The sequence below is a fragment of the Equus quagga genome, chromosome 6, assembly GCF_021613505.1.
Source record: "Equus quagga isolate Etosha38 chromosome 6, UCLA_HA_Equagga_1.0, whole genome shotgun sequence".
Taxonomy (NCBI): domain Eukaryota; kingdom Metazoa; phylum Chordata; class Mammalia; order Perissodactyla; family Equidae; genus Equus; species Equus quagga.
Genome location: NC_060272.1, coordinates 59,757,728 through 59,782,604, shown reverse-complemented (window position 1 = coordinate 59,782,604; position 24,877 = coordinate 59,757,728). Strand labels below are relative to the sequence as shown.

The 24,877-nt window shown below is 34.6% G+C and overlaps 1 protein-coding gene across 2 annotated transcripts in view; it reads right to left on the bottom strand.

The window, feature by feature from the left end:
* The window catches only part of RB1 (RB transcriptional corepressor 1), a 155,579-nt gene that overhangs the window by 84,385 nt on the left and 46,317 nt on the right, over positions 1–24,877 (bottom strand). For both annotated transcript variants that reach the window (XM_046664255.1, XM_046664256.1), the window contains exons 7-12: positions 24,626–24,736; positions 21,689–21,831; positions 19,426–19,503; positions 16,826–16,935; positions 5,504–5,581; positions 2,169–2,256 (exon numbers count right to left, since the gene is read on the bottom strand). In XM_046664255.1, coding sequence (XP_046520211.1) covers positions 2,169–2,256; positions 5,504–5,581; positions 16,826–16,935; positions 19,426–19,503; positions 21,689–21,831; positions 24,626–24,736 — 608 coding nt within the window. The remainder of the gene's footprint in view (positions 1–2,168; positions 2,257–5,503; positions 5,582–16,825; positions 16,936–19,425; positions 19,504–21,688; positions 21,832–24,625; positions 24,737–24,877) is intronic.

Sequence of the window (24,877 nt, the reverse complement as noted above, 5' to 3'; positions counted from 1 at the left end):
CATGCTCATAGATTGGAATAATACTGTTAAAACGTCCATTCTACCCAAAGCAATCTATGGATTCAATGCAATCTCTAGCAAAACTCCAATGGTGAGGGCCGGCCCATTGGCATAGCAGTTAAGTTTGCACACTCTGCTTTGGTGGCCTGAAGGTTTGGATCCCAGGCGCAGACCTACATACAACTCATCAAGACATACTGTGGGGGCATCCCACAACAAAATAGAGGAAGATTTCCTTGAAATGTGAACTATCATTCAAAAACTTCATATTCTATAAAATCAGTAATTTTATCTTCCTGAAAGAAAACAGCACATAAGTGTTAGAAACACAGTTAACAAAGATGCATTTTCTGTCATAAAATCATTGTTGCCCAAAACATCCATTCAAATATCTATAGCTTCCAAGACTTTATTTATATACAGAAGGAAAGATGAGACTGATTTTAAAAATGAAGAAATCTGAACTAATGAAGAAGAAAAATGAAAGAAAAATTTAATAATCTTCAAGATACACCCGCTGTGAGATAGGCAATTTGTAGTCTACATAAAACTCTGAAGTTAAGGGGCTGGCCCCGTGGCCGAGTGGTTAAGTTCGCGCACTCCGCAGCAGGCGGCCCAGTGTTTCGTTAGTTCGAATCCTGGGCGCGGACATGGCACTGCTCATCAGACCACGCTGAGGCAGCGTCCCACATGCCACAACTAGAAGAACCCACAACGAAGAATACACAACTATGTACCGGGGGGCTTTGGGGAGAAAAAGGAAAAAATAAAATCTTTAAAAAAAAAAAAAAAAAAAAAAACTCTGAAGTTAAGCTATTAAGCTTCATTTAACGTTAAACTTTCACCTGAGCTCCAGAGAATGTGAGGCAGAATTTTCTGCCCAACTACAGTAGTTCAAAATAAAAAAGAGCTCCTACATACTCCAAATGTTGGAGGAAATATTCGAAACGATATTTAAGAGAGAAATTATCGTTCTTTTAACTTCTATCATTATCCTTTCTAAAAGTTCTAAGTAACTGGGTAGCTATGCTTCAGAAATATTCTTGTGCTGCAGATAGCCCTTAAAGAAAAGCAACTTTATGCAAGTTGAATCAACAGAATCAGTTCTGAGTCAACACAAGTATGAATATGATGACAGAAATTACTTCACAACTCCTGACGAGAATATAATCAAGATGATGATGATACAATATGACAAAACTACAAGCAGGCTATGATATTATACAAAATGTTAACTACACAAAGCACATAATTACTGCAATAAGGCAAATTTTAGTGTCTCCTGGCCTTATCCAATTTCCATGGATGACCATTTCAGTGAGTCCTAACCCTCATTTGAATTTAAATAAGGAGTGAAGAAGCAAGTAAGCAATATAGATGTTAGTTTTCATTCTTTCTTCCTCTCTCCTTTTTTTGAGAGGAGGGAGTATAGCAGGGGCCCTACAGATATCAAATCAAAGTTTATCAGGAGTTGCAAGCTGCAGTGTGCACAGGACCAAGCAAGAAATGTAAATGAAAATGGGCTGAACATAGGCTAAAAAAGACAGAACAAACACGGCAAATGTTAAATCCTGTCGAATATTATATTCAAAGAAAAGATCTTAAAAGCAGCCAGAGAGAAAAGATAGGTTAACTATAAAGGAACAACAGTTAGATTGACAGAAGACTTCTTAACAGCAATAATGGGAGCTGGGAAATAGTAAAGTAATATCTTCAAACTTCTAAGAGAAAATAAACATCCACCTAGAACTGAAGATCCAGCTAAAGTATCTTACAAAAAATAAGAGTAAAGATAGTTTAAGACAAAAAAACTAAACAAAACAAAAATCTTGTAAGTTCATCCCAAACTAACCCTCACTAAACGAATTATTAAAAGATGTATCTTAAGAAGAAAAAAATGACCTCAGAAGTGAGGTCTGAGTTGCAAGAAAGAATGGTGAGCAAGGCAAATAGTAAACATGAGAAAATCTAAAATTAACAGTGTCTAAATAAAAACAATACTACTAATAATATCTAATTTGGAGGGTTTAAAAAAGCAAGAAATAAGATAACAGACAACTACATGTTGGTTGGGAGATGGGTGTTAAAAAAATACTTAGTATTTGACTCCTAATTTCAAATTTCCTCACCAAGATATCATATTAAATAACGTTTCATATATGGCTTACATTAAAATAGGAAATCAGATTTTCTGATGGTTGATCACTTGCTGAATTTAAGATCATCATTAATTGTTGGATAGTATTCATAACAGTCCTAGAGAAAAAAAATAGAAAGAAGTGTTAAGCAACAAAGGAAAAAAAGAAAAAATGAAATGTATGTATCTCACAAGTTAAACATATCCTCAAACTCACTGTCTCTCATTTATCTTTAAGAAGTTCCCTAAAATAAGATTTTACAGAACCTCTAATGTACCGTTGTTTACAAGGAATTACATTTTACTTAAACCTTTAAGAAAGGATATGCTCATAATCAGTAAGTTTATCATTAAAGAACTGATATGCTTATTTACTAATAAAACTTTATATCAATAAAACATTAATTGGTCAAACTAATGACATTATTTTAAGGAGAAAACATCTAAACTGGTATCAAAATGGTAATCTTTTAAGAAAACATTACTACAATTAAATATTAAAAATTTTCAAACAAAGACAGTAAGCTATTAAGTAACTCAAGTAAAGAATCAAGTGACTCCTTTACAGAGATCTTTGTTAAAATATAAAATTAGGCCAATCTCTTAAGATCTCTTCAATTCTATAATTTTATATGTGTGTGCATGTGTGGTATATAGCAAATATTGATGTTCCAATTTTGGAATAGTAGTACATTGCTACTGTAGGCACTATTTAATGATGCAAAGAATTGTAGAATACTTATAGCTAAAAGGATCCTTATCCTTAAATATTATTTAGTAAAACGTATTTAGTGTTCTCAGTCAAGCCTCTCTAAACTGATATCTCCACTTCCTTACCTTCCAAAGATATTGTTTCTATGACTTGTACGTCCACTGACCTACTTAAGCCACAAGGACTAAAGCCACAAATGACCAGCTGATAAAACCAAAGATCTTTCTCATCTGTTCTTATACTTGACTACTTTGACGCATTTGACTCTCTTAAACACTGTTCTTTCCTGAAACTCCCTCCCTCCCTTGGCTTTTCTGGCTTCACTCTCTGGCCTCCCCAATCACACCTTTCATTCTCTTTAATCTAACTTCTATCTTGTCCTTAAATGATAGCATCCTTTAGTGTTCAGTCCTTAGCCATCCATTCTTGCCACTATACACCCTCCTTCTGGCAACCTCATCTATTTTTACGGTTTGAACTCTCGCTGATGATTCCCAAATCTATAATATCCTACTTACTACATATCTTCTTGGTATCCCATAAATGCCTCAAGAATAATACTGTAAATATGAATTCATCAAACATTTGTCAAACCTTTCTTCTTCCTTCATTCCCACTGCCTATCTCTTGGTTCAGACCTTCAGCAGCTCTTAACTGAATTACTGCAATAGAGCAGACCAGAGATTTTGACTCACTATGTCTATGGTAGTGGGGTCTAGGCATATGTACTTTGAAAAAAATTCCTCAGGTTATTCTAATTTGCAAACTTGGTTAAGAATCATTATGACAGATTGATATATCTTTTTATTTCTTACCATGTCCTCCCCCGTCCATCCCCTCAGAAACTATTTCCATGTAACCTTTCAAAAATCAAGTCTGATTTTTATCCTTATGCCTGCTTAACAGTCATTTATAGCAATAAGCTATACCATGCACAAGCTAAAGTCCAAACTTGTGATTATGGCATATAAAGCCCTTCTTGATCTAGTACCTACCCTCCTCTCTCCTGCCATTTCATTTTCCCTTTTATAGTCAATCAATACAGAGCTGCTAATCATTCCTCAGACACATCATGTTGTTTCTTACTTCCATGCCTTTGTATATGCTGTTCCTACTGCCTAAAATGCCAGTCTCCTGTGACACAAACTCTTACATATTTCAAAATTCAGTTCTAACGTCACTTTGTAAAGTCCCTTCTGTGCCATTTAACTAACTTGTCTAACTTGTCATAAGTCTATTACTATACTTATGCGAAAATGTATTTTTTAATATGTCTATATAGTCATTTGAAAAATATTACTGATTGCCTACTATGTACCAAGGATTAGGTCCTAACTTATTAAATGGTGAATGACAAAAAAGTCACGGTCCATGTGATATGGAACTTAAAGACAGTGGGTATTGGCAAAAACAAGCAAACACACAAATGAATTTATAATTACAAAAATTGGTGACTGATAATAATGACAAAAATGAAGGAATAGAATAAGATGTTATGAGAAAGGAGAATAAAAGAAAATACTTCACAGAGAAATAAATCTTTAAAAAAGTACTATTTGTGGAGCCAGCCCAGCGGCATGGTGGTTAAGTTCATGTGCTCTGCTTCAGCGGCCTGGGATCCACAGGTTCAGATCCCAGGCACAGACCTATACATTGCTCATCAAGCCATGCTGTGGTGGCATCCCACATACAAAACAGAGGAAGACTGGCACAGATGTCAGCTCAGGGACAGTCTTCCTCAAGCAAAAAGAGGAATATTGGCAACAGATGTTAGTTCAGGGCCAATCTTCTTTACCAAAAAAAAATAATATTTGTGCTGAACCTAAGGGAAGAGTAGCAGTTGGTAATTCATGGAAAGAAAAGAAGGAAGAGTTTCAAGAAGGAAAAACAAGTGTGAAGGTCCTCAGCACAAAAAAAGAGCTTGGAAAACTGGCTAATACAGAATGAGCAGAAAAATAAGATGAGGTTGGAGAGACAAGAGAAGCTAGATCATATAAGGTCTTGTAGGCACTGTTAAGGAATTTGCAATGTATTTCAATCGCAATAGGAAGCAATCAGAAGGTTTAAACAGCAGGGTGAACATGATCTGATTTACATTTCTAGATTATTATTCTGGGGGTTCTCTGGAGAATAGATTTGGTGGTGGGGAGAGAGGAACAGTGATGAGAACAGAAGCAGCAAGATCAGTTAGTAGGCTATTGCAAACAATCCAAGAGAAAGAAAAAGATATCTTGGACAAGGGTGGTGAGGGTAAAAATGGAGAAGAGCAGATGGACTTCAGAAATATTTTGGAGGCAGATTCAACAAGACTTGAAAACAGATCAGATGTGGAAAGTACACGAGGAAAAGGACATAAAAAATGGTTGTAATCCTTCTAGGCTGTATGCAGAGCAGATGGTGATACCTTTATTTTTCCCTTTTTATTTACTGAGATGAAACACATTCCCATTCCAGGTTATTTTCCTTAAGGATAGACAGAACTAGGTTTAATAATCGTATCTTCATCAGTTAGCAAAACATCTAGCAGAGAGTATTCAATGTATATTTGTTGAACGTACATGCAAATATATAATGAAACAAATGAACAAACGTTAAGCACTATAACACACTGAATAAACAATTATAATGAAAATTAAAAGTAAAAAAATTCATACCTAACTGGAGTCTGTGGAAGAATCACATTCACCTCTTCGTCGGAGTTACTTTTTCGTGGTGTTCTCTGCATTTCAAAACTAAATAATGATAAGCAAAGTCATTCAGACTGCAAATTTACAATACGTGCTTTATGAGTAAAAAACACACTATAATACCTTCTGTTGCCTCATAACATCATACAAAATGGTAAGTCAATATTAGAAGTAATTTAGAAGTAAAAAGTAATTCTAAAGTAATATTAGAAGTAACAGATGATCCAAAAGCTTCTTAAATAAAATTTTATTTTTGTCACCACTGTTATTAAGTCGGGTTTCTGTCCATTAGGTTTATGACAAACAGGTGCACTAGTCATTAAGAATTTTTTTGAAAGTTATATGTTTTCTCTAGAAAGTTAGACGGTAGAAGGGATTACTAACCAAATTGTTCAGCATTAAAAAATATCAAAGCTCAAGTTTTTCAATCATTATGCTTTCCAAAAACTTTACTTCAACTTAAATAAAATTAGAAATATTTCACTTGTGTTTAATTTCCAAATTATATATATATTTTCAGTTACATACTAAAAGATTTCATGCTAAAGACATAAAATTAACCATACTTATGATCATTCAAAATTTTTTCATTACTCTCAACCATTCATACTTTAGGATTCTACATGACAATTCAAAACAATATACTTTCATATTAACTTAAAAAAAATGAACTAGGCAAGTAATAGCAGGTGAAAGGGTGGAAAAAAGAGACCACTACTTGAGTAAATTAATTACTTCAACAATTTTCTTTTGGTGCATTTTAAAAATTACATTCAGCTAAATGAGGAAAAAATGGCTGCTATAGAGAACAAATCATATTTAACCTCTATTTGAGAGACAAACAAGGATGTTATATATGATAAAGGGGTCAATCCAACAAGAAGATATAACATTTGTAAATACTTATGCAACCAACATAGGAGCACCTAAACATATAAAGCAAATATTAACAGACCTAAAGGGAGAAATAGACAGAAATACAATAATAATAGGGGACTTTAATACGGCACTTACATCAATAGATAGATATCTAGACAGAAAATCAATAAGGAAATATCAGCTTTAAATGACATGTTACACCAGATAGACTTAGATATTGACAGAACATTTCATCCAAAAGGAACAGGATACACATTCTTATCAAGTGCACATGGCATATTTTCCAAGATAGATCGTATGTTAGGCCACAAAACAAGTCTTAGTAAATTTAAGAGGACTGAAATCATACCAAGCATCTTTTCCAACCACAATGGCATAAAACTAGAAATTAATTACACAAAGAAAACTGGAAAATTCAGAAATATGTGGAAATTTAAACAACATGCTACTGAACAACCAATGGGTCAAAGAAGAAATCAAAAGAAAAATTTAAAAAACCTTGAGACAAATGAAAATGGAAATGTAACATACCAAAATTTACAGGGTGCAGCAAAAGCAGTTCTAAGACAGACATTCATACAGGTAAATGCCTACCTCAAGAAACAAGAAAAGTTTCAAATAAACAACTTAACATTACACTTCAAGGAACTGGAAAAAGAAGAATAAGATCAAAGTTAGTAGAAAGAAGGAAATAACAAAGATTAGAGTAGAAATAAGTGAAATAAAGACTGAAAAGACAATAGAAAAGATCTATGAAACTATGAGCTGGTTCTTTGAAAAATAAAACTGACACAGCTTTAGCTAGACTCACCAAGAAAAAGAGAGGACACAAATAAAATCAGAAATGAAGAAGGAGATGTTACAACTAACACCAATGAAAGACAAAGGATCATCAGAGAGTATTATGAACAAATATACACTAACAAATTGGACAAGCCATAAGAAACAGATAAATTCCTAGAAACATACAACCTACCAAGACTGAATCATGATGAAACAGAAAATCTGAACAGACCACTTACTAGTAAGGAGATTGATTCAGTAATCAAAAACATCTTGACAAACACAAGTCCAGGATCAGACAGTTTCACTGGTGAATTGCACCAAACATTCAAAGAAGAATTAATACCAATCCTTCTCAAAAACTTTGAAAAAATAGAAGAGGAGAGAACTTGTCCAAATTTATTTTATGAGGCCAGCATTATCCTGATACCAAAATGAGAAAAGACTACTACAAGAAAAAAAAATTTAATGTCAACATGCCTAATGAACATACATGCAAAAGCACTCAACAAAATATTAGCAAACTGAATTCAACAATACATTAAAAGGATCATATACCATGATCAAGTGGGACTTTTTCCAGGGATGCAAGGATGGTCCAACATCCACAAATCAATCAATGTGATACACCACATTAACAAAATGAAGAATAAAAATCACATGATCATCTCAACAGATGCAAACAAAGCATATGACAACTCAAAAACTCTCAACAAAGAAGGTATAGAGGGAACATACCTCAACGTAACAAAGGCCATATATGACAAGCCCACAGCTAACATCATACTTAGTAAAAAGCTGAAAGATTTTCCTCTAAGATCAGGAACAAGACAAGTATGCCCACTTAGCTACTTTTAGTCAACATAGTATTGGAGGCCCCAGCCAGAACAATTAGGCAAGAAAAAGAAATAGAAGGCATCCAAATTGGAAAGAGGTAAACTTATCACTATTTGCAGATGACATGTTATTATATAAAGAGAAAACCCTAAAGACTTCATCAAAAAACTGTTAGAACTAACAAACAAATCCAGTAAAGTTGCAGGATACAAAGTCAATACACAAAAACCAGTTGTATTTCTACATACTAATAATGAACTGTCAGAAAGTGAAATTAAGAAAATAATCACATTTACAACTGCATCAAAAAAAAAAATACCTAGGAATAAATCTAACCAAGGAGGTGAAAGACCTGTTTATTGAAAACTATAAGGCACTGATGAAAGAAACTGAAGAAAACACAAATAAATGGAAAGATACTGCATGCTCATAGATTGGAAAAATTAATAGTGTTAAAATGTCCAACTACCCAAAGCAATCTACAGATTCAATGCAATCTCTATCAAAATTCCAATGGCATTTTCCACAGAAACAGGACAAACAATCCTAAAATTTATATGGAATCACAAAAGACCCTGAATAGCCAAAGCAAACTTGAGAAAGAACAACAAAGCTGGAGACATCATGCTCCCTGATTTCAAACTATTACAAAGGTACAGTAATCAAAACAGTATGGTACTGGTATAAAAACAGGCACACAGCTCAGTGGAACAGAATAGAGGACCCCAGAAATAAATCCACAAATATGGCCAATTAATTTACGACAAAGGAGCCAAGAACATACAACATGGAAAGACAGTCTCTTCAATAAACGGTGGTGGGAAAACTGGACAATCACATGTAAAAGAATGAAACTAGGGCCAGGCCGGGCTGGTATGGCAGCGGTTAAGTGCGCACATTCCACTTTGGCCGCCAGTTCGGATCCCGGGTACAGACATGGGATCACTTGGCAAGCCATGCTGTGGTGTGGTAGGCGTTCCACATATAAAGTAGAGGAAGATGGGCATGGATACTAGCTCAGGGCCAGTCTTCCTCGGAAAAAAGAGGATTGGCAGCAGTTAGCTCAGAGCTAATCTTCCTCAAAAAAAAAAGAATGAAACTGGACCACTATCTTACACCATACACAGAAATCAACTCAAAGCAGACTAAAGACTTGAATCTAAGAACTGAAACCATAAAACTCCTGGAAGAAAACATAGGTGGTAAGCTCCTTGACATTGGTCTCGGAGATGACTTTTTTACATTTGATTCCAAAAGCAAAGGCAACAAAAGCAAAAATAAACAAGTGAGACCACATGAAACTAGAAAGTTTCCGAGGCCAGCCCCACGGCCAAGTGGTTAAGTTCACATGCTCCACTTCGGCAGCCCAGGGTTTCGCTGGTTCAGATCCTGGGCACGGACATGGCACCACTTGTCAGGCCATGCTAAGGCAGCATCCCACATGCCACAACTACCCACAACTACAATATACAACTATGTACTGGGGGGATTTGGGGAGAAAAAGTAAGGAGAAAAAACCCCAGAAGATTGGCAACAGCTGTTAGCTCAGGTGCCAATCTCTAAAGAAAATAAATAAATAAAAATAAAAAGCTTCTACACAGCAAGGGAAATCATCAAAAAAACAATAAGGCAACCTACTGAATGGGAGAAAATATCTGCAAATCTTATATCTGATAAGGGGCTAATATCCAAAATATATAAAGAATTCATACAACTCAACAGCGAAAAAACAAAAATTCTGATTAAAAATGGACCAAGGAACTAACTAGACATTTTCCCAAAGAAGATATACAGATGGCCAACAGGTACATGAAAAGATGCTCAACATCACTAATCATCAGGGAAATGAAAATCAAAACCACAATGAGATATGACCTCACAACTGTTAGGATGGCTATTATCAAAAGGACAAGAAATAAGTATTGGTGAGGATGTGGACAAAAGGGAACCCTTGTGCACTGTTGGTGGGAATGTAAACGGTGCAGCCACTATGGAAAACAGTATGGAGGTTCTTCAAAAAATTAAAAATGGAGCCACCCTCCAGGATGCTCACAGGTATGCAGGATGCTCACAGATATGCAGAGAAGAATGGATGAACACAGTGAGCACATCAGCAAAGAATTGGAAGATATAAAAAAGAACCAATCAGAAATGAAGAATACAATACTCAAAATGAGAAATTCACTAGAGGGACTCAGTAGCAGAGTAGAGGAAGCAGAAGAACGGATCAGCGAGCTAGACGAAAGATTAGAGGAAATTACCCAAGTAGAATAGAAAAGAGAAAAAAGAATTAGACAGAATGAGAACAGTGTAAGGGAACTCTGGGACAATATCAAGCATGCTAACATTCGGATTATAGGGGTCCCAGAAGGAGAAGAGAGAGACAAAGGGGCAGAAAATTTATTTGTCGAAATAATAGAGGAAAATTTTCCTCACCTGAGGAAGGAAACAGACATCCAAGTTCAGGAAGCACAGAGAGCTCCAAACAAGAGAAGCCCAAAGAGGCCCACACCAAGACATATTATAATCCAAATGTCTAAAATTAAAGACAGAGAGAATCCTAAAAGCAGCAAGAGAAAGGCCACAAGTGACATACAAAGGGAAGCCTATCAGGTTGTCAGTGGACTTCTCAGTTGAGACCCTACAGGCGAGAAGAGAATGGCACGAAATATTTGAAGTGCTAAAAGGAAAAAACCTACAACCAAGAATACTCTATCCATCAAGGCTGTCATTCAGAATGGAAGGAGAGATAAAGAGCTTCCCAGACAAGCAAAAATTAAAGGAGTTTATCACCAAGAAACCAGTTCTACAAGAAATGCTGAAGGGACTTATTTAAATGGGAAAGCAATGACCACAAATAGAGATAAAAGAAAAAAATTACCAAAAAACCCCAAAACAACAACAAGAAAAAACAGGCAATAAAATCACTTGTAAGGTAAAAGTATAGTAAAGGCAGCAGATCAACTACCTGTGAAGGTAATATGAAGGTTAAAAGACAAATGTACTAAAATTACCTATTTCAATAAGAGGGTAATGGATATACACACACTAAACAAAAGACTATATATGATGTGAAAAACATATAATGTGGGAGGAGGGGAGTGAAAAAGTAGAGCTTTTAGAAAGAGGTCAATAGGCTGTTATATGCATAGTATATTAAATAGGATCATCATGGTAACCACAAACCAGAAACCTATAACAAGCAGGAAAAAAAAGTAAGACAAAAGAAATCAAACATATTACTAAAGATAGCCATCAAACCACAAGGGAAGAGAGCAAGAGAAAAAGGAAGGAACTGAGAAGAACTACTAAAACACCCCAAAAAAAGAAAAAGTGACAAAATGGCAATAAATACATATCTATCAATAGCTACTTTAAATGTCAATGGACTAAATGCTCCAATCAAATGCCACAGGGTGGCCAACTGGATAAAAAAACAAGATCCATGTATATGCTGCATACAAGAGACACACTTCAGACCTACAGACACTCACAAACTGAAAGTGAAAGGATGGAAAAAGATATTCCATGCAAATGGCAAAGAAAAGAAAGCGGGGGTAGCAATACTTATATCAGACAAAATAGACTTTAAATCAAAAACTGTAGTAAGAGACAAAGACGGGCACTACATAATGATGAAGGGAACAATCCAACAAGAAAATATAACACTTGTAAATATCTACGCACCCAACATAGGAGCACCTAAATATATAAAGCAATTATTAACAGACATAAGAGGAGAAATAGACAGTAACACAATAACAGTAGGAGACTTTAACACTCCACTTACACCAATGGATAGATCATCCAAATAGAAGATCAATAAAGAAACACTCGCCTTAAAGGACACATTAGACCAGATGGACTTAGTAGATATATACAGAACATTCCATCCAAAAACCACAGAATACACATTCTTTTCAAATGCCCATGGAACATTCTCCAGGATTGATCACATATTAGGCCACAAAACAAGTCTCAATAAATTTAAGAAGATCGAAATAATACCATGCATCTTTTCTGACCACAAAGGTATGAAACTGGAAATCAACTACAGAAAGAACACCAGAAAAGCCATAAAGACGTGGAGATTGAACAAAATGCTACTGAACAAGGATTGGGTCAATGAAGAAATCAAAGAAGAAATTAAAAAATTCCTGGAGACAAATGAAAACGAAAACACGACACGCCAAAATCTGTGGGATACAGCAAAAGCAGTTCTACGAGGGAAGTTTATAGCAATTCAGGCCTACCTCAACAAAGAAGAAAAATCCCAAATAGACAATCTAAAAGTGCACCTAAAGGTACTGGAAAAAGAACAACAAACAAAGCCCAAAATCAGGAGAAGGAAGGAAATAATAAAAATCAGAGCAGAAATAAATGAAATAGAGACTAAAAAAACAATAGAAAAAATTAATGAAACCAAGAGCTGGTTCTTCAAAAAGATAAACAAAATTGACAAACCCTTAGCTAGACTCACCAAGGAAAAAAGAGAGAAGGCTCAAAATCAGAAATGAAAGAGGAGAGATTACAACGGACACCTCAGAAATACAAAAGACAATAAGAGAATGCTATGAAAAGCTATACGCCAACAAAATGGATAATCTAAAGGAAATGGATAAATTCTTAGAAACATACAACCTTCCAAAACTGGACCAAGAAGATGTAGAAAATTTGAATAGACCAATTACCAGTAAGGAGATCGAAACAGCAATTAAAAACCTCCCAAAAAATAAAAGTCCAGGACCAGATGGCTTCCCTGGTGACTTCTACCAAACATTCAAAGAAGACCTAATACCCATCCTTCTCAAACTCTTCCAAAAAATTGAAGAGGAGGGGAGGCTTCCTAACTCCTTCTACGAAGCAAACATTATCCTGATACCAAAACCAGACAAGGACAACACAAAAAAAGGAAATTACAGGCCAATATCACTGATGAACATCGATGCAAAAATCCTCAACAAAATACTAGCAAATCGAATACAACAATACATTAAAAAGATCATACATCATGATCAAGTAGGTTTCATTCCGGGGATGCAGGGATGGTTCAACATCCGCAAATCTATCAATGTGATACACCACATTAACAAAATGACGAATAAAAATCACATGATCATCTCAATAGATGCAGAGAAAGCATTTGACAAGATACAGCATCCATTTATGATAAAAACTCTAAATAAAATGGGTATAGAAGGAAAATACCTCAATATAGTAAAGGCCATATATGACAAACCCACAGCAAATATCATTCTCAATGGAGAAAAACTGAAAGCTATCCTTCTAAGAACAGGAACCAGACAAGGATGCCCACTGCCACCACTCTTATTTAACATAGTATTGGAAGTCCTAGCCAGAGCAATCAGGCAAGAAAAAGAAACAAAAGGGATCCACATTGGAAAAGAAGAAGTGAAACTATCACTCTTTGCAGACGACATGATTTTATATCTAGAAAACCCTAAAGAGTCCACTAAAAAACTTTTAGAAATAGTAAAGGATTACAGTCAAGTTGTGGGATACAAAATCAATGTACAAAAATTGGTTGTGTTTCTATACACTAACAATGAAGTAGCAGAAAGAGAAATTAAGAATACAATCCCATTTACAATTGCAACAAAAAGAATAAAATACCTAGGAATATACTTAACAAAAGAGGTGAAAGACCTGTACACTGAAAACTATAAGACATTGTTGAAAGAAATTGAAGACGACACAAAGAAATGGAAAGATACTCCGTGCTCTTGGATTGGAAGAATTAACATTGTTAAAATGTCCATACTTCCTAAAGCAATCTATAGATTCAATGCAATCCCCATCAAAGTTCCAACAACATTTTTTACAGAAATAGAACAAAGAATCCTAAAATTTATACGGAACAACAAAAGACCCCAAATAGCCAAAGGATTCCTGAGAAAAAAGAACAAAGCTGGAGGTATCACACTCCCCGATTTCAAATTATACTACAAAGCCATAATAACCAAAACAGCATGGTACTGGCACAAAAACAGACACACAGATCAATGGAACAAAATTGAGAGCCCAGAAGTAAACCCACACGTGTATGGACAGCTAATATTCGACAAGGGAGCCAAGAGCATACGATGGAGAAAGGAGAGTCTCTTCAATAAATGGTGTTGGGAGAACTGGACAGCCACATGCAAAAGAATGAAAGTAGACCATTCCCTTACACCATGCACAAAAATCAACTCAAAATGGATTAAAGACTTGAATGTAAGACCCGAAACCATGAAACTTCTAGAAGAAAACATAGGCAGTACGCTCTATGACATTGGTCTGAGCAGCATATTTTCAAGTCCCATGTCTGACCGGGCAAGGGAAACAAAAGAAAAAATGAACAAATGGGACTACATCAAACTAAAAAGCTTCTGCACAGCACAGGAAACCATCAACAAAACGAAAAAACAACCTAACAATTGGGAGAAGATATTTGCACACCACGTATCAGATAAGGGGTTAATATCCAAAATATACAAAGAACTCATACAGCTGAACAACAAAAAAACCAACAATCCAATTAGAAAATGGGCAAAAGATCTGAACAGAGATTTCTCCAAAGAAGATATACAGATGGCCAACAGGCATATGAAAAGATGCTCAAGATCATTAGCTATCAGGGAAATGCAAATCAAAACTACAATGAGGTATCACCTCACTCCGTTCAGAATGGCTATAATTAACAAGACAGGAAACAACAAATGTTGGAGAGGGTGTGGAGAGAAGGGAACCCTTGTTCACTGCTGGTGGCAGTGCATACTGGTGCAGCCACTATGGAAAGCAGTTTGGAGTATCCTCAGAAAATTAAGGATAGATCTACCATATGATCCAGCTATTCCACTGCTGGGTATTTATCCAAAGAACTTGAAAACACAAAGGCATAAAGATACTTGCACCCCTATGTTCACTGCGGCATTATACACAATAACCAAGACTTGGAAGCAACCTAGGTGCCCATCAAGGGACGAATGGATACAGAAGATGTGGTATTTATACACGATGGACTACTACTCAGCCATAAGAAATGATGAAATCCGGCCATTTGTGACAACATGGATGGACCTTGAGGGTATAATGCTGAGTGAAATAAGTCAGAGGGAGAAAATAAAATACCGTATGATCTCACTCATAAGTAGAAGATGAAAACGACAAAAAAAAAAAAATCACATAGCATTGAAGATTGGACTGGTGGTTACCATTGGGGAAGGGGGGAGGGCAAAAGGGGTGATTAGGGTCACATGTGAGGGGATGCACTATAATTAGTGTTCGGGTGGTGAACATGATGTAATGTATACAGAATTCGAAAAATGATGTACATCCGAAAAAAATAAAAATTAAAAAAAAAAAAATGGAGCCACCCTATGATCCTGCAATTTCACTTCTGAGTATTTATCAGAAGAAAATGAAAACACTAACTTGAAAAGATATATGCACCCACCATGTTCACTGCAGCATTATTTACAACAGCCAAGACAGGAAAACAACCTAAGCGTCTATTGATGGGTGAATGGATTCAAAACATTGTAGTATGTATACAATATTATTCAGCCACAAAAAAAAGAATGAAATCTTGCCATTTGCAACACCATGTATGGACCCCAAGTGAAAAAAGTCAGACACAGAAAGACTTCTCTTATGATTTCTCTTATACAGGGAAGGTAAAAAACAAAAAAACAAAAAAACAAACCACCAAACTACTCATAGATACAGAGAACAGACTGGTGCTTGCCAGGGGCAGGGGGTGGAAGAAATGGGTGAACAGTTTTTTGTTTCAGTTAAAAAGAAAAAAAAGAGACATATATTCAAATGACTCTTCAACATCTTTACTTTCCACTTTCCTGACTCAGGTGATATGCTTTCTTATATGTAGAAACTCATCCTATCCTAGATGTATGAAAAAATAGTGAAACCCATAAATTGAATTAGGGACTAAGGAGCTAGCATTTTTCTATGACTCTACTATTTACAAACTGCTTTCGTCTATCTACACGTGTTTATAGTACAAAGTATACTGAGTATACATGTGACTCTTAGAGTAAATGCTTGTATTTTACAGATGAGGAAACTAAGATTTAGTGAGATAAAGTGAAAACTCAACTACATTCCAAAAAACATGAAAGAAATAAAAGATTTATTCTCGTTTTAACTTGGCTGGAAAGAAATTACTTAAATAAAAATAAAAATCAACACAAGCCTGTGCATACTAGGAGCCAAACTAATATTCAGGTAGTTGATACAAAGGATTTTTTTTTTTAAGATAGGCACCTGAGCTAACAACTGTTGCCAATCTTTTTTTTTTCCTGCTTTTTCTCCCCAAATCCCCCTAGTACATAGTTGTATATTTTAGTTGTGGGTCCTTCTAGTTGTGGCATGTGGGATGCCGCCTCAACGTGACCTGATGAGTGGTGTCACGTCCACGCCCAGGATCTGAACACGTGAAACCCTGGTCCCCCGAAGTGGAGTACATGAACTTAACCACTCGGCCATGGAGCCAGCCCCCAAAGGATATTTTTCCACTAATTTTAATGAAAAGTAGAATAGATTTACAATCCATGTAAAGGCATTGTAGCTTATTTAAAAAAAAGCTCTGTTAATAAATTATATGCTTAGAATTTTATCTTATTATTAACTTTATGTATAGGCATTTGAAATAATTTATTATAAATGGTATTCAAAGGTCACTAAGTTAAATAAAAACCTATTTAACCTATCTATATCAAAATCGATCTATAGCAAAAGCATATTAAGAAATAAAAATATACCGTTTAATACCTGTCTGCAGGATCAGCCTGAAGAGTTTCATCATGATCCAGAAATAATCTTGCATCTAGATCTTTGTTTTTAAGGTAAATTTCTTCATATTGTTTAGAGAGACTTTCCACCTCAAAAAAAAATACTGATAATTATCCTTTTCATGTCATTGTATCTCTCAGTACAGAGAAATACAGATTTAAAGAATTTTTGTACAATATACACTTAATATTACAATATACATGAGTTTACATGCAATGTAAGTAAGGTGTATCTAAAAGTGAAGTAAAGAAAATTTGCAAATTTCAAGTCTATTTTATGCATGCACCCCATTCATTAGAATGTTATTTAGAGAAGGATCACCAATGCCACAAAACAGTACTGAGATGGAACTACAGATAAAAGTAGGTAGCATAAGCATTTGATTTCCACAATCCTCCAAATTTCCCATCACTTTTAATCTTTTACTACACTTAACATAAAAGTATTTTTCAAACATTGAACAAATCCTCTTGGATTATATATTCTGCCTACCTTTTCTAAATCCTTTGCTTCAGTCCAACTCCCTTCAGTTAAGTATCTTGGGCAAGAGTATTAGCTCAATTAATTATCCCAATTAACACACCTGCATGATTTATTCCAAATCTTAGACACTTTTTTATTTTTTTTATTTCTATTTATCTTTTTTTTTTTTTGAGGAAGATTAGCCCTGAGCTAACATCTGCTGCCAATCCTCTTCTTTTTGCTGAGGAAGACTGGCCCTGAGCTAACATCCATGCCCATCTTCCTCTACTTTCTATGTGGGATGCCTACCACAGCATGGCTTGACAAGCTGTGCCATGTCCGAAACCAGGATCTGAACTGGCGAACCCTGGGCCACTGAAGTGGAACGAGCGAACGTTTAACCGCTGCGCAACCAGGCCAGCCCCTACACTTTTTAATTGCTAAAATCTGCAATTCTTTTATCAGTTCTGATTCATAATTTTATAATCATAATTTAAAAACCAATGCCCAAAAGACAACTATTTGGCATAGCTTCTACTGTGACTTTTAAAGCTGAAGTGTTTCCAATCAGAGAACTAAAATCGCTTTCTAACAGGAGTGGTAGGAAGAAACCAGTTAAATGTAAACTTTGTGTTAGTTTGCATAAATTTTTTAGGCAGAACAGTCATTCATGTTTGTTCTTGCCTTCTCTTAGTGAACCACTAATTACCAATCATTTATTGATTGGCAGCCATTAACGCTATATGCAAAATACTGGGGAAAACATAAAGTTTATCTTAAGATTTCTATTAAAACTGTAATCCTTTCTAAGCGAAGAAAAACTAGTATGAGTGTCTAAGATTCTTTAGAGTTGTGAACAGCATATTTTTTGGTACATACGTTGGTAACAAGACTCAGTAAGACACCATTCGGCCCCTTCTTGCCTCTGTATACCATATCCTACCACTCTCCTCCCTACATCCCAATCTTAAAGATTAGTTGGAGTTCACTGAACAAACCACATTATCACATATCACTGTGCCTTTGAATCTGTAATTTCCAAGTCCTGGAAATGCCACCTCTCATAAAGCCTACTCAGCTCAGAATTCACATCACCTCTGGATAATTTGCCACAAAAGCGATCTACCCAGTTTGGATTAGGTGACCCCCTGAGATATCACAACACCCTGTGCACACTTCTGTCAGACTCTTGTAGACTCCCGTAATGTTCTATTTTTTTGTCTGTCTCTTCCACTAGCACCTTAATGACAGTGACTGTGAGTTAAATTTCTGTATTGATGATATCTAGTGCAAGGCCTGGCACATATTAGGCACTCAATAAATAACTGTCAAATGAGTAAGTTAATTAATTCAAGGACTAGCTACCAATTCAGGTCAGAGAATCAGCAGTCTAGCTATCTTATTTCACGTCTTTTGGTCTTGGTGACTAATACCAGGTGCTTCTAAAACATTGATTTATCACTGAGTACTTTTTCTTCATTTATCTAAGCATCCTTTTCTCCACAAATTTCACTTACTACATAAAGTTCTCACTTGTTCTGTTCTCAATGAAGAGCAAGATATTTGAGGCAAAATGTGAAAAACAGATAGATGGACGGCACACCATTAAGATAAAACATTTCTGCAATATAATCACAGTCATTTCAACTGAATTTATTTTCAATAAATAGTTTTTAAAACTACTCAAAGAGATGCTCCACAATACAGTAATGCCAATAATGTTGATGGCATTAATCAGGGATCTTATGCTTAAGGAAGCATAGCAAAGCAAATTAAATCAAATCTGATTGTGCATCTTTAGTTACATTTAAATATTTAACGGCATTTAGAATTAAAAAGCCTACACTTTGATTTTTGAAAAATTTCAGCATAAATCAATTTCTAGTGCAAATTACAAAATGTTGCTTATTTATACATTTGAGTATATATTCAAAAGGTTCTTTTGTTACTATATAAAATTGGTTCACCACAATTCTACTTAGATTCCTTTCCTTCAGCAAAAAATATTTAAAATACAGTAGAATGATCTTAAGAAATTTAGACAACTATTTTCTCTCCCGAAAGTCCCAAAACACATTAACTTTTTATTAAGTTTTCTCTCTTAAATTTCAGATTACCTCTGGAAGTCCATTAGAAGCTACAATTCCAAGAGAATTCATAAAAGGTATAAAATTTTTGAAATAAACATTTTTCACCTGAAAGAGATAAAGTTATAATGTGATCATTACAATTAAAAAAAAACTAATCTCTGTCACTATTAACACTAGAATGAAAGTGTTAACTGACAGTTTGATCAATGACTTACATTCAACCAAGTGTGATATTTATTTATAATTAATTAAATCATTTACTTTTTAATTTATGGAGGCAGACTTCAGGTCCTAAAATAGAGGTGGAATGGGGAATTATTAAAGAAATGGGACTTATAAGGAGAAAACCCATTGAAATAAACTTTAATAGTCTACACTTAACAAATGATGAAAAGATGGGAGGCTCAAAAAATTAAGTAAATTGACCAAAGTTACACAGCTAGGAAGTGGCAAAGTGTAATTAAAACCAAATCTGTCTCTTATCAAAGCCACAACTCCTTTCACTTCTCCACACTGTCTCTGATTTCTCCCCAAAGCATATTTTTGGGCCACTTCACACACATCATCTGTACCTAGCCTAAGGAATATCACGTCAATTATTTTAGCATACATTTAGGAAAATAATCTGTTTTTATAAGAAAATTTCACACACAAAAACAATACCCAATAATTCAAATAAAAACCAAATGAAAATGTTTTATGGAATTACCCAGTTTCATGCAAGAGCACCTCACATTTAACATGGATGATAAAGATCATACTCAGAAAACTTGAAGTTATATTTCTGGCTATTCTATACACGCAATGTGTTATGAAATTTTAAACAACTTACTTTTCTTCAGTTAACTTCCTTTTCCGAACTTGGAGTCTACATTTATTAAGGCGGAAATCATTTGAGTTCCTATCTTCAAACTTCATAAATAAGTTGTAAGAATTAACCCCCTGTAATACTTATTAGTTTTGTTTTCTAATTAACTTGCACTTAACTAGAATATTTATAAGGTAGGTAATTCTAATTAATCAGTTAGTATGACTAACCAATAATTATATAACCATATGTATAACTAACCAAAGTTATACAATCATTAATGCTATATGTAAATAATCAAGTGTCACTTAACTAATTAACGTCAATTACTACCAAAGCTTTTAATCATCTATACTTTAAAAATCACTACCATAAAAATTCTAAATTATAAAAAAGTTATTTAAAATGAAAAGTAAAAAGATGATTTATTCTTGATTTTATAAATGAAATTTTGTAAGTAGTTCTGAAATCCAGAGAATTAACAACCAGGAATTAGAAAACTGCATTTATTCCCATTCGTTATCTTGAGGGACTAAGCAACAGACTAGAGTAACAAAAAGTATTTCAACTACATTTGTCAGCTTATTAGCAAAGACAATTTGTGATTCTAGAAAAGTGAAAAAGTAAATACATATGTATAAAGTTAATACACCTGTACCTATATGTCTGTAACTATATTTTGTTGAAATTAACAAAAGCCACAGTGCTAAAACCCAGATATCTTGATAAATCATTTCAAAACTTCGTAAACTAGATTTTGAGATCTAGACCCCCATTCCTTCTCAGAGCTGACAGAGAACTTTCAAAGATGTGACATTTCACACAGTTGTTTGGTGGTAGTGAATTATGGACATTACAACAACGTATGAGAGAACCAGCATGGTACCAGTAGCAGATGTCTCAAAGTCTAGACTCTGTTAGTAATTAGCTATCAGTCTCTAGAAGCTTGTTTACTCATGACTAAAAGGAAACTGAGTAGATTATTTGTAAGATTCCTTCCAATTCCAACATTCCAGATTCTATGAACAAGATAAGCAACTCCTGGGTAGTTCATGTGTATTCTCTACCATCCATTAACATCTGGTGTAGTATTTAGAAAGAGAGTAATTACAGAAGGCTGAACAGAAATTTAATGTTGGTATCATTTATTGCTAAACCAAAACACTAGCGTTTTCTTAGAAGGATATTTTAAAACATTAGGGGTATCATAATCACAGAGGAATCAAAGAACAAATACATTTGAAAACTACTTACTGCCTTAATAATGTACATTTCAGTGATTCCAAAGTGAGGGAGCTACTCTCTTTAAAATCAAAGTAACTGAATATGAAAATTAAGTTTTTTCTAAATATTTTGCTACTATAAAAGAGTTGGCACTAATTACAAAAAGCAAGCTCATCACAAAAAAAGTATATACTGTTAGGAAGAACTTACATCTAAATCTACTTTAACTATTTTAAAAAAATTATGAAGTTAAATTACCTCATCTATATTACATTCATGTTCTTTACAGAGAACTTCAATAATTCTTGTATCATTTTCTAGTTGTTTTGCTATCCGTGCACTCCTGTTCTGACCTCGCCTTGGTGTTCGAGGTGAACCATTAATAGGTATTACAGCTGTTTCTGTAAAAATGGTAAATTAGATAAGAACAATTGCACATTCCACTGTATAAAATAATGAAGTATTCTAATTATAACTCGGAAGGTCAGAAATAATCTTGGTAACATTCTGCTACCTTTATTTATTAGGCTTCATTAAAAGGCTAACAGTTTCATTTATTTATTAAATATCTATTATAAGTTATGTACTGATAAATAGTTTTTGCCATCTCTATTCTCTTCTGCCCCCAACTAGCCCAAAAAGAAACTAAAATATTTAAAGCCCCAGAGACAAATAAGAGGAAGGCAAGGAAAAAGCCAACTTATAAACTAATTCTAAGTGTATCCTACTTAGTCTGCAAGGGGAAAAAATGTTTTCTATTTTATTTTATTTTTTAATTTTTTTTGAGGAAGATTAGCCCTGAGGTAACTGCTGCCAATCCTCCTCTTTTTGCTGAGGAAGACTGGCCCTGAGCTAACATCCATGCCCATCTTGCTCTACTTTATATGTGGGATGCCTACCACAGCATGGCATGCCAAGCAGTGCCATGTCCGCACCCAGGATCCGAACTGGCAAACCCCGGGCCACCGAAGCGGAACATGCGCACTTAACCACCGCGCCACCAGGCCAGCCCCTGTTTTCTATTTTAAAGAATCTTAAAAATAATAAGTATTTACAGATTCAATTTCTAGATACAATAAAAATAAATAAGTAAATTTTAAAAGTCTTACCAAATATCATAGTAAATTATGATGCTTTTAAAAGATAAGTATACAAATAACATGATAATAAACCGCAATTAAAAAAAAAATCACCTGGATTATTTTGAGCATTCCCAATTCAAACTGAACATGGATTGAGCTACTATAAAGAGATTACAGATGATCAAGTATAAAAAGTATTAACTGCCTCTAGGCCCAACCAACAACTTACAAGAAATTGAGAGGAAAGAGAAACATGTTGAACTGTACCACAGGATGCAATCAGTAAAAATTAAACCATGGGAAACTCAATAGGACAAACCACCTTGTTATTTAATAAATAAATTACAAGAAAAAAAAGAGAAAAAGAGGAGGAACTTTTTAAAAAGTCTTTTTAAAAGCATATTAACCAATTACAAAGTGTACATCTTATTTAGATTCTGATTTAGTCAACCTGTAAAAAACTTTAAAAATTACCTTTATAAGACAACTGAAAATCTGAACACTTACTAGATATTTGGTGGCATTAAGGAATCACTCTTAATTGATTTTTAGGTGTGGTAATGGTACTGTCATTATGGTTTTTAAAAAGACTTTATCTTGGGCTGGCCCCATGGCCTAATGGTTAAGTTAAGCAAGCTCCACTTCAGCAGCCCGGGTTCAGTTCCTGGGAGCGGACCTACACCACTCATCGGCCACCATGCTGTTAGCTCAAGGTGAATCTTTCTCAGTTAAAAAAAAAAAAAAGAGACTTTATCTTTTTGAGATATACACTGAAATGTGTAAGGATGAACTGGTATGCTTCACAATAATGTAGCTGGTGGAATTGGGCAATAGATGGGGCTATAGGATGACCATAAGTTACATGCTGAAGGTAGGTGATAAGTACATAGAGGCTTACTATCTACTTCTGTATTCACGTGAAATTCTCCACAATAAAAAGTTAATTAAAGATTTACCATACTCAGTCAATTCAACTCCTCATACTGGTTTCTTTTCAACACAGCACTTAGAGAATTAAATGTACATTTGAACTATCCAAAAGAACAAAGACTCTCCACCTAAAGTAACATCCTACATCAACTCATTAAAATTACAACATCAAGAAAAAGTGAGGAAAAGGCATAAAAAGGCAATTTTTTAAAATTCAGAAAATTTTGAAATATATTATTTTCTATTTTTCTCTCCCTCTGTTTTGCATGTGGTTTCTGCTAAACGACCTGCTTTTTTTGTCAAAGCATGCTCAACTTATTTTCAAAATTCTGCTCTAGACTTCATTTTTCCTTGAAGTTATTGTATAGTTAGGCTTCAGCTTTTCAGCTACTTCAACAACACTTTGAGACATCCATGTTTTGATCTGTCCTCTATTACTTTTAGTATTATTAATAATTTCACCATTTTAGAGCAAGGAATGAGTTCAGCCTTAGTTAAGTTCACATTTTTCTGTAGTATAATAAATGATTTTGAAATCCTACTCTTGATGCCATGTAAGGAAGCAATTCCATTCTGAGAGGAATATACCTTATCTTTGCTTAATGCTAATTATTTTAGTAAGTTATTTTTATTTAAATATAAAATATACTTCTTACTACCCACTGAAGGAGATCAATTACAATTCATATGCAAAGAAAAAAGTAGTCACATAATCATTATAGCATCCAATAATAAAAATTTAGTTAATCTGTTCCTGTAGAACGGGCCACTCTTTCCCAAGCAATTTCATTTCTATCTGTGCCTTGCCTCTTTTCTCTTTACTGGGAATGCCCTCTCCCGACTTCCTACAACACTCTAATCCTAACTATTCTTCAACACTCAATTCAATGCTACCTCTTTTCTATGGTCTTCCTTGGGCTTCCCTAGCTGGGAAAACTTTCTCATCTCCTGAACTTCCATAGCATTTGCTGTATTTTGGCCCAGACCACTTTCTACCATATGCTGTCATTACTTATTTGTCTCATCTCTCCTTCTATATCTTACACTACTTGAGGGCAGAGGCCATGTCTGATTTAGTTTTTATCATCCCCTTGGCTCTAGAACCATATTTTGGATCTAGTAAACATTCAATAAACAAATGAATGTTGAAGTAGGAGGGGCATAAATTATTTAAAATACTTACTATATGGTTCTTTGAGCAATGCAGGAGGTGAGAGTTTGATAAAATAGTCAAGGACACACAGCATTAACTGAAATGAGATCACCAGATCATCTTCCATTTGTAATACTTCCCCTGAAAATAAAAAACGTTCACATTTAAAGTAAAGTTAGAGAGTGAGATCTTTAAGTCACGGAAAACTGTAGGTATGAGTATATCCATATACTCATTTATTCAACAATCACTAGAGGCAGAGGCATGTTAAAGATGTTTTTC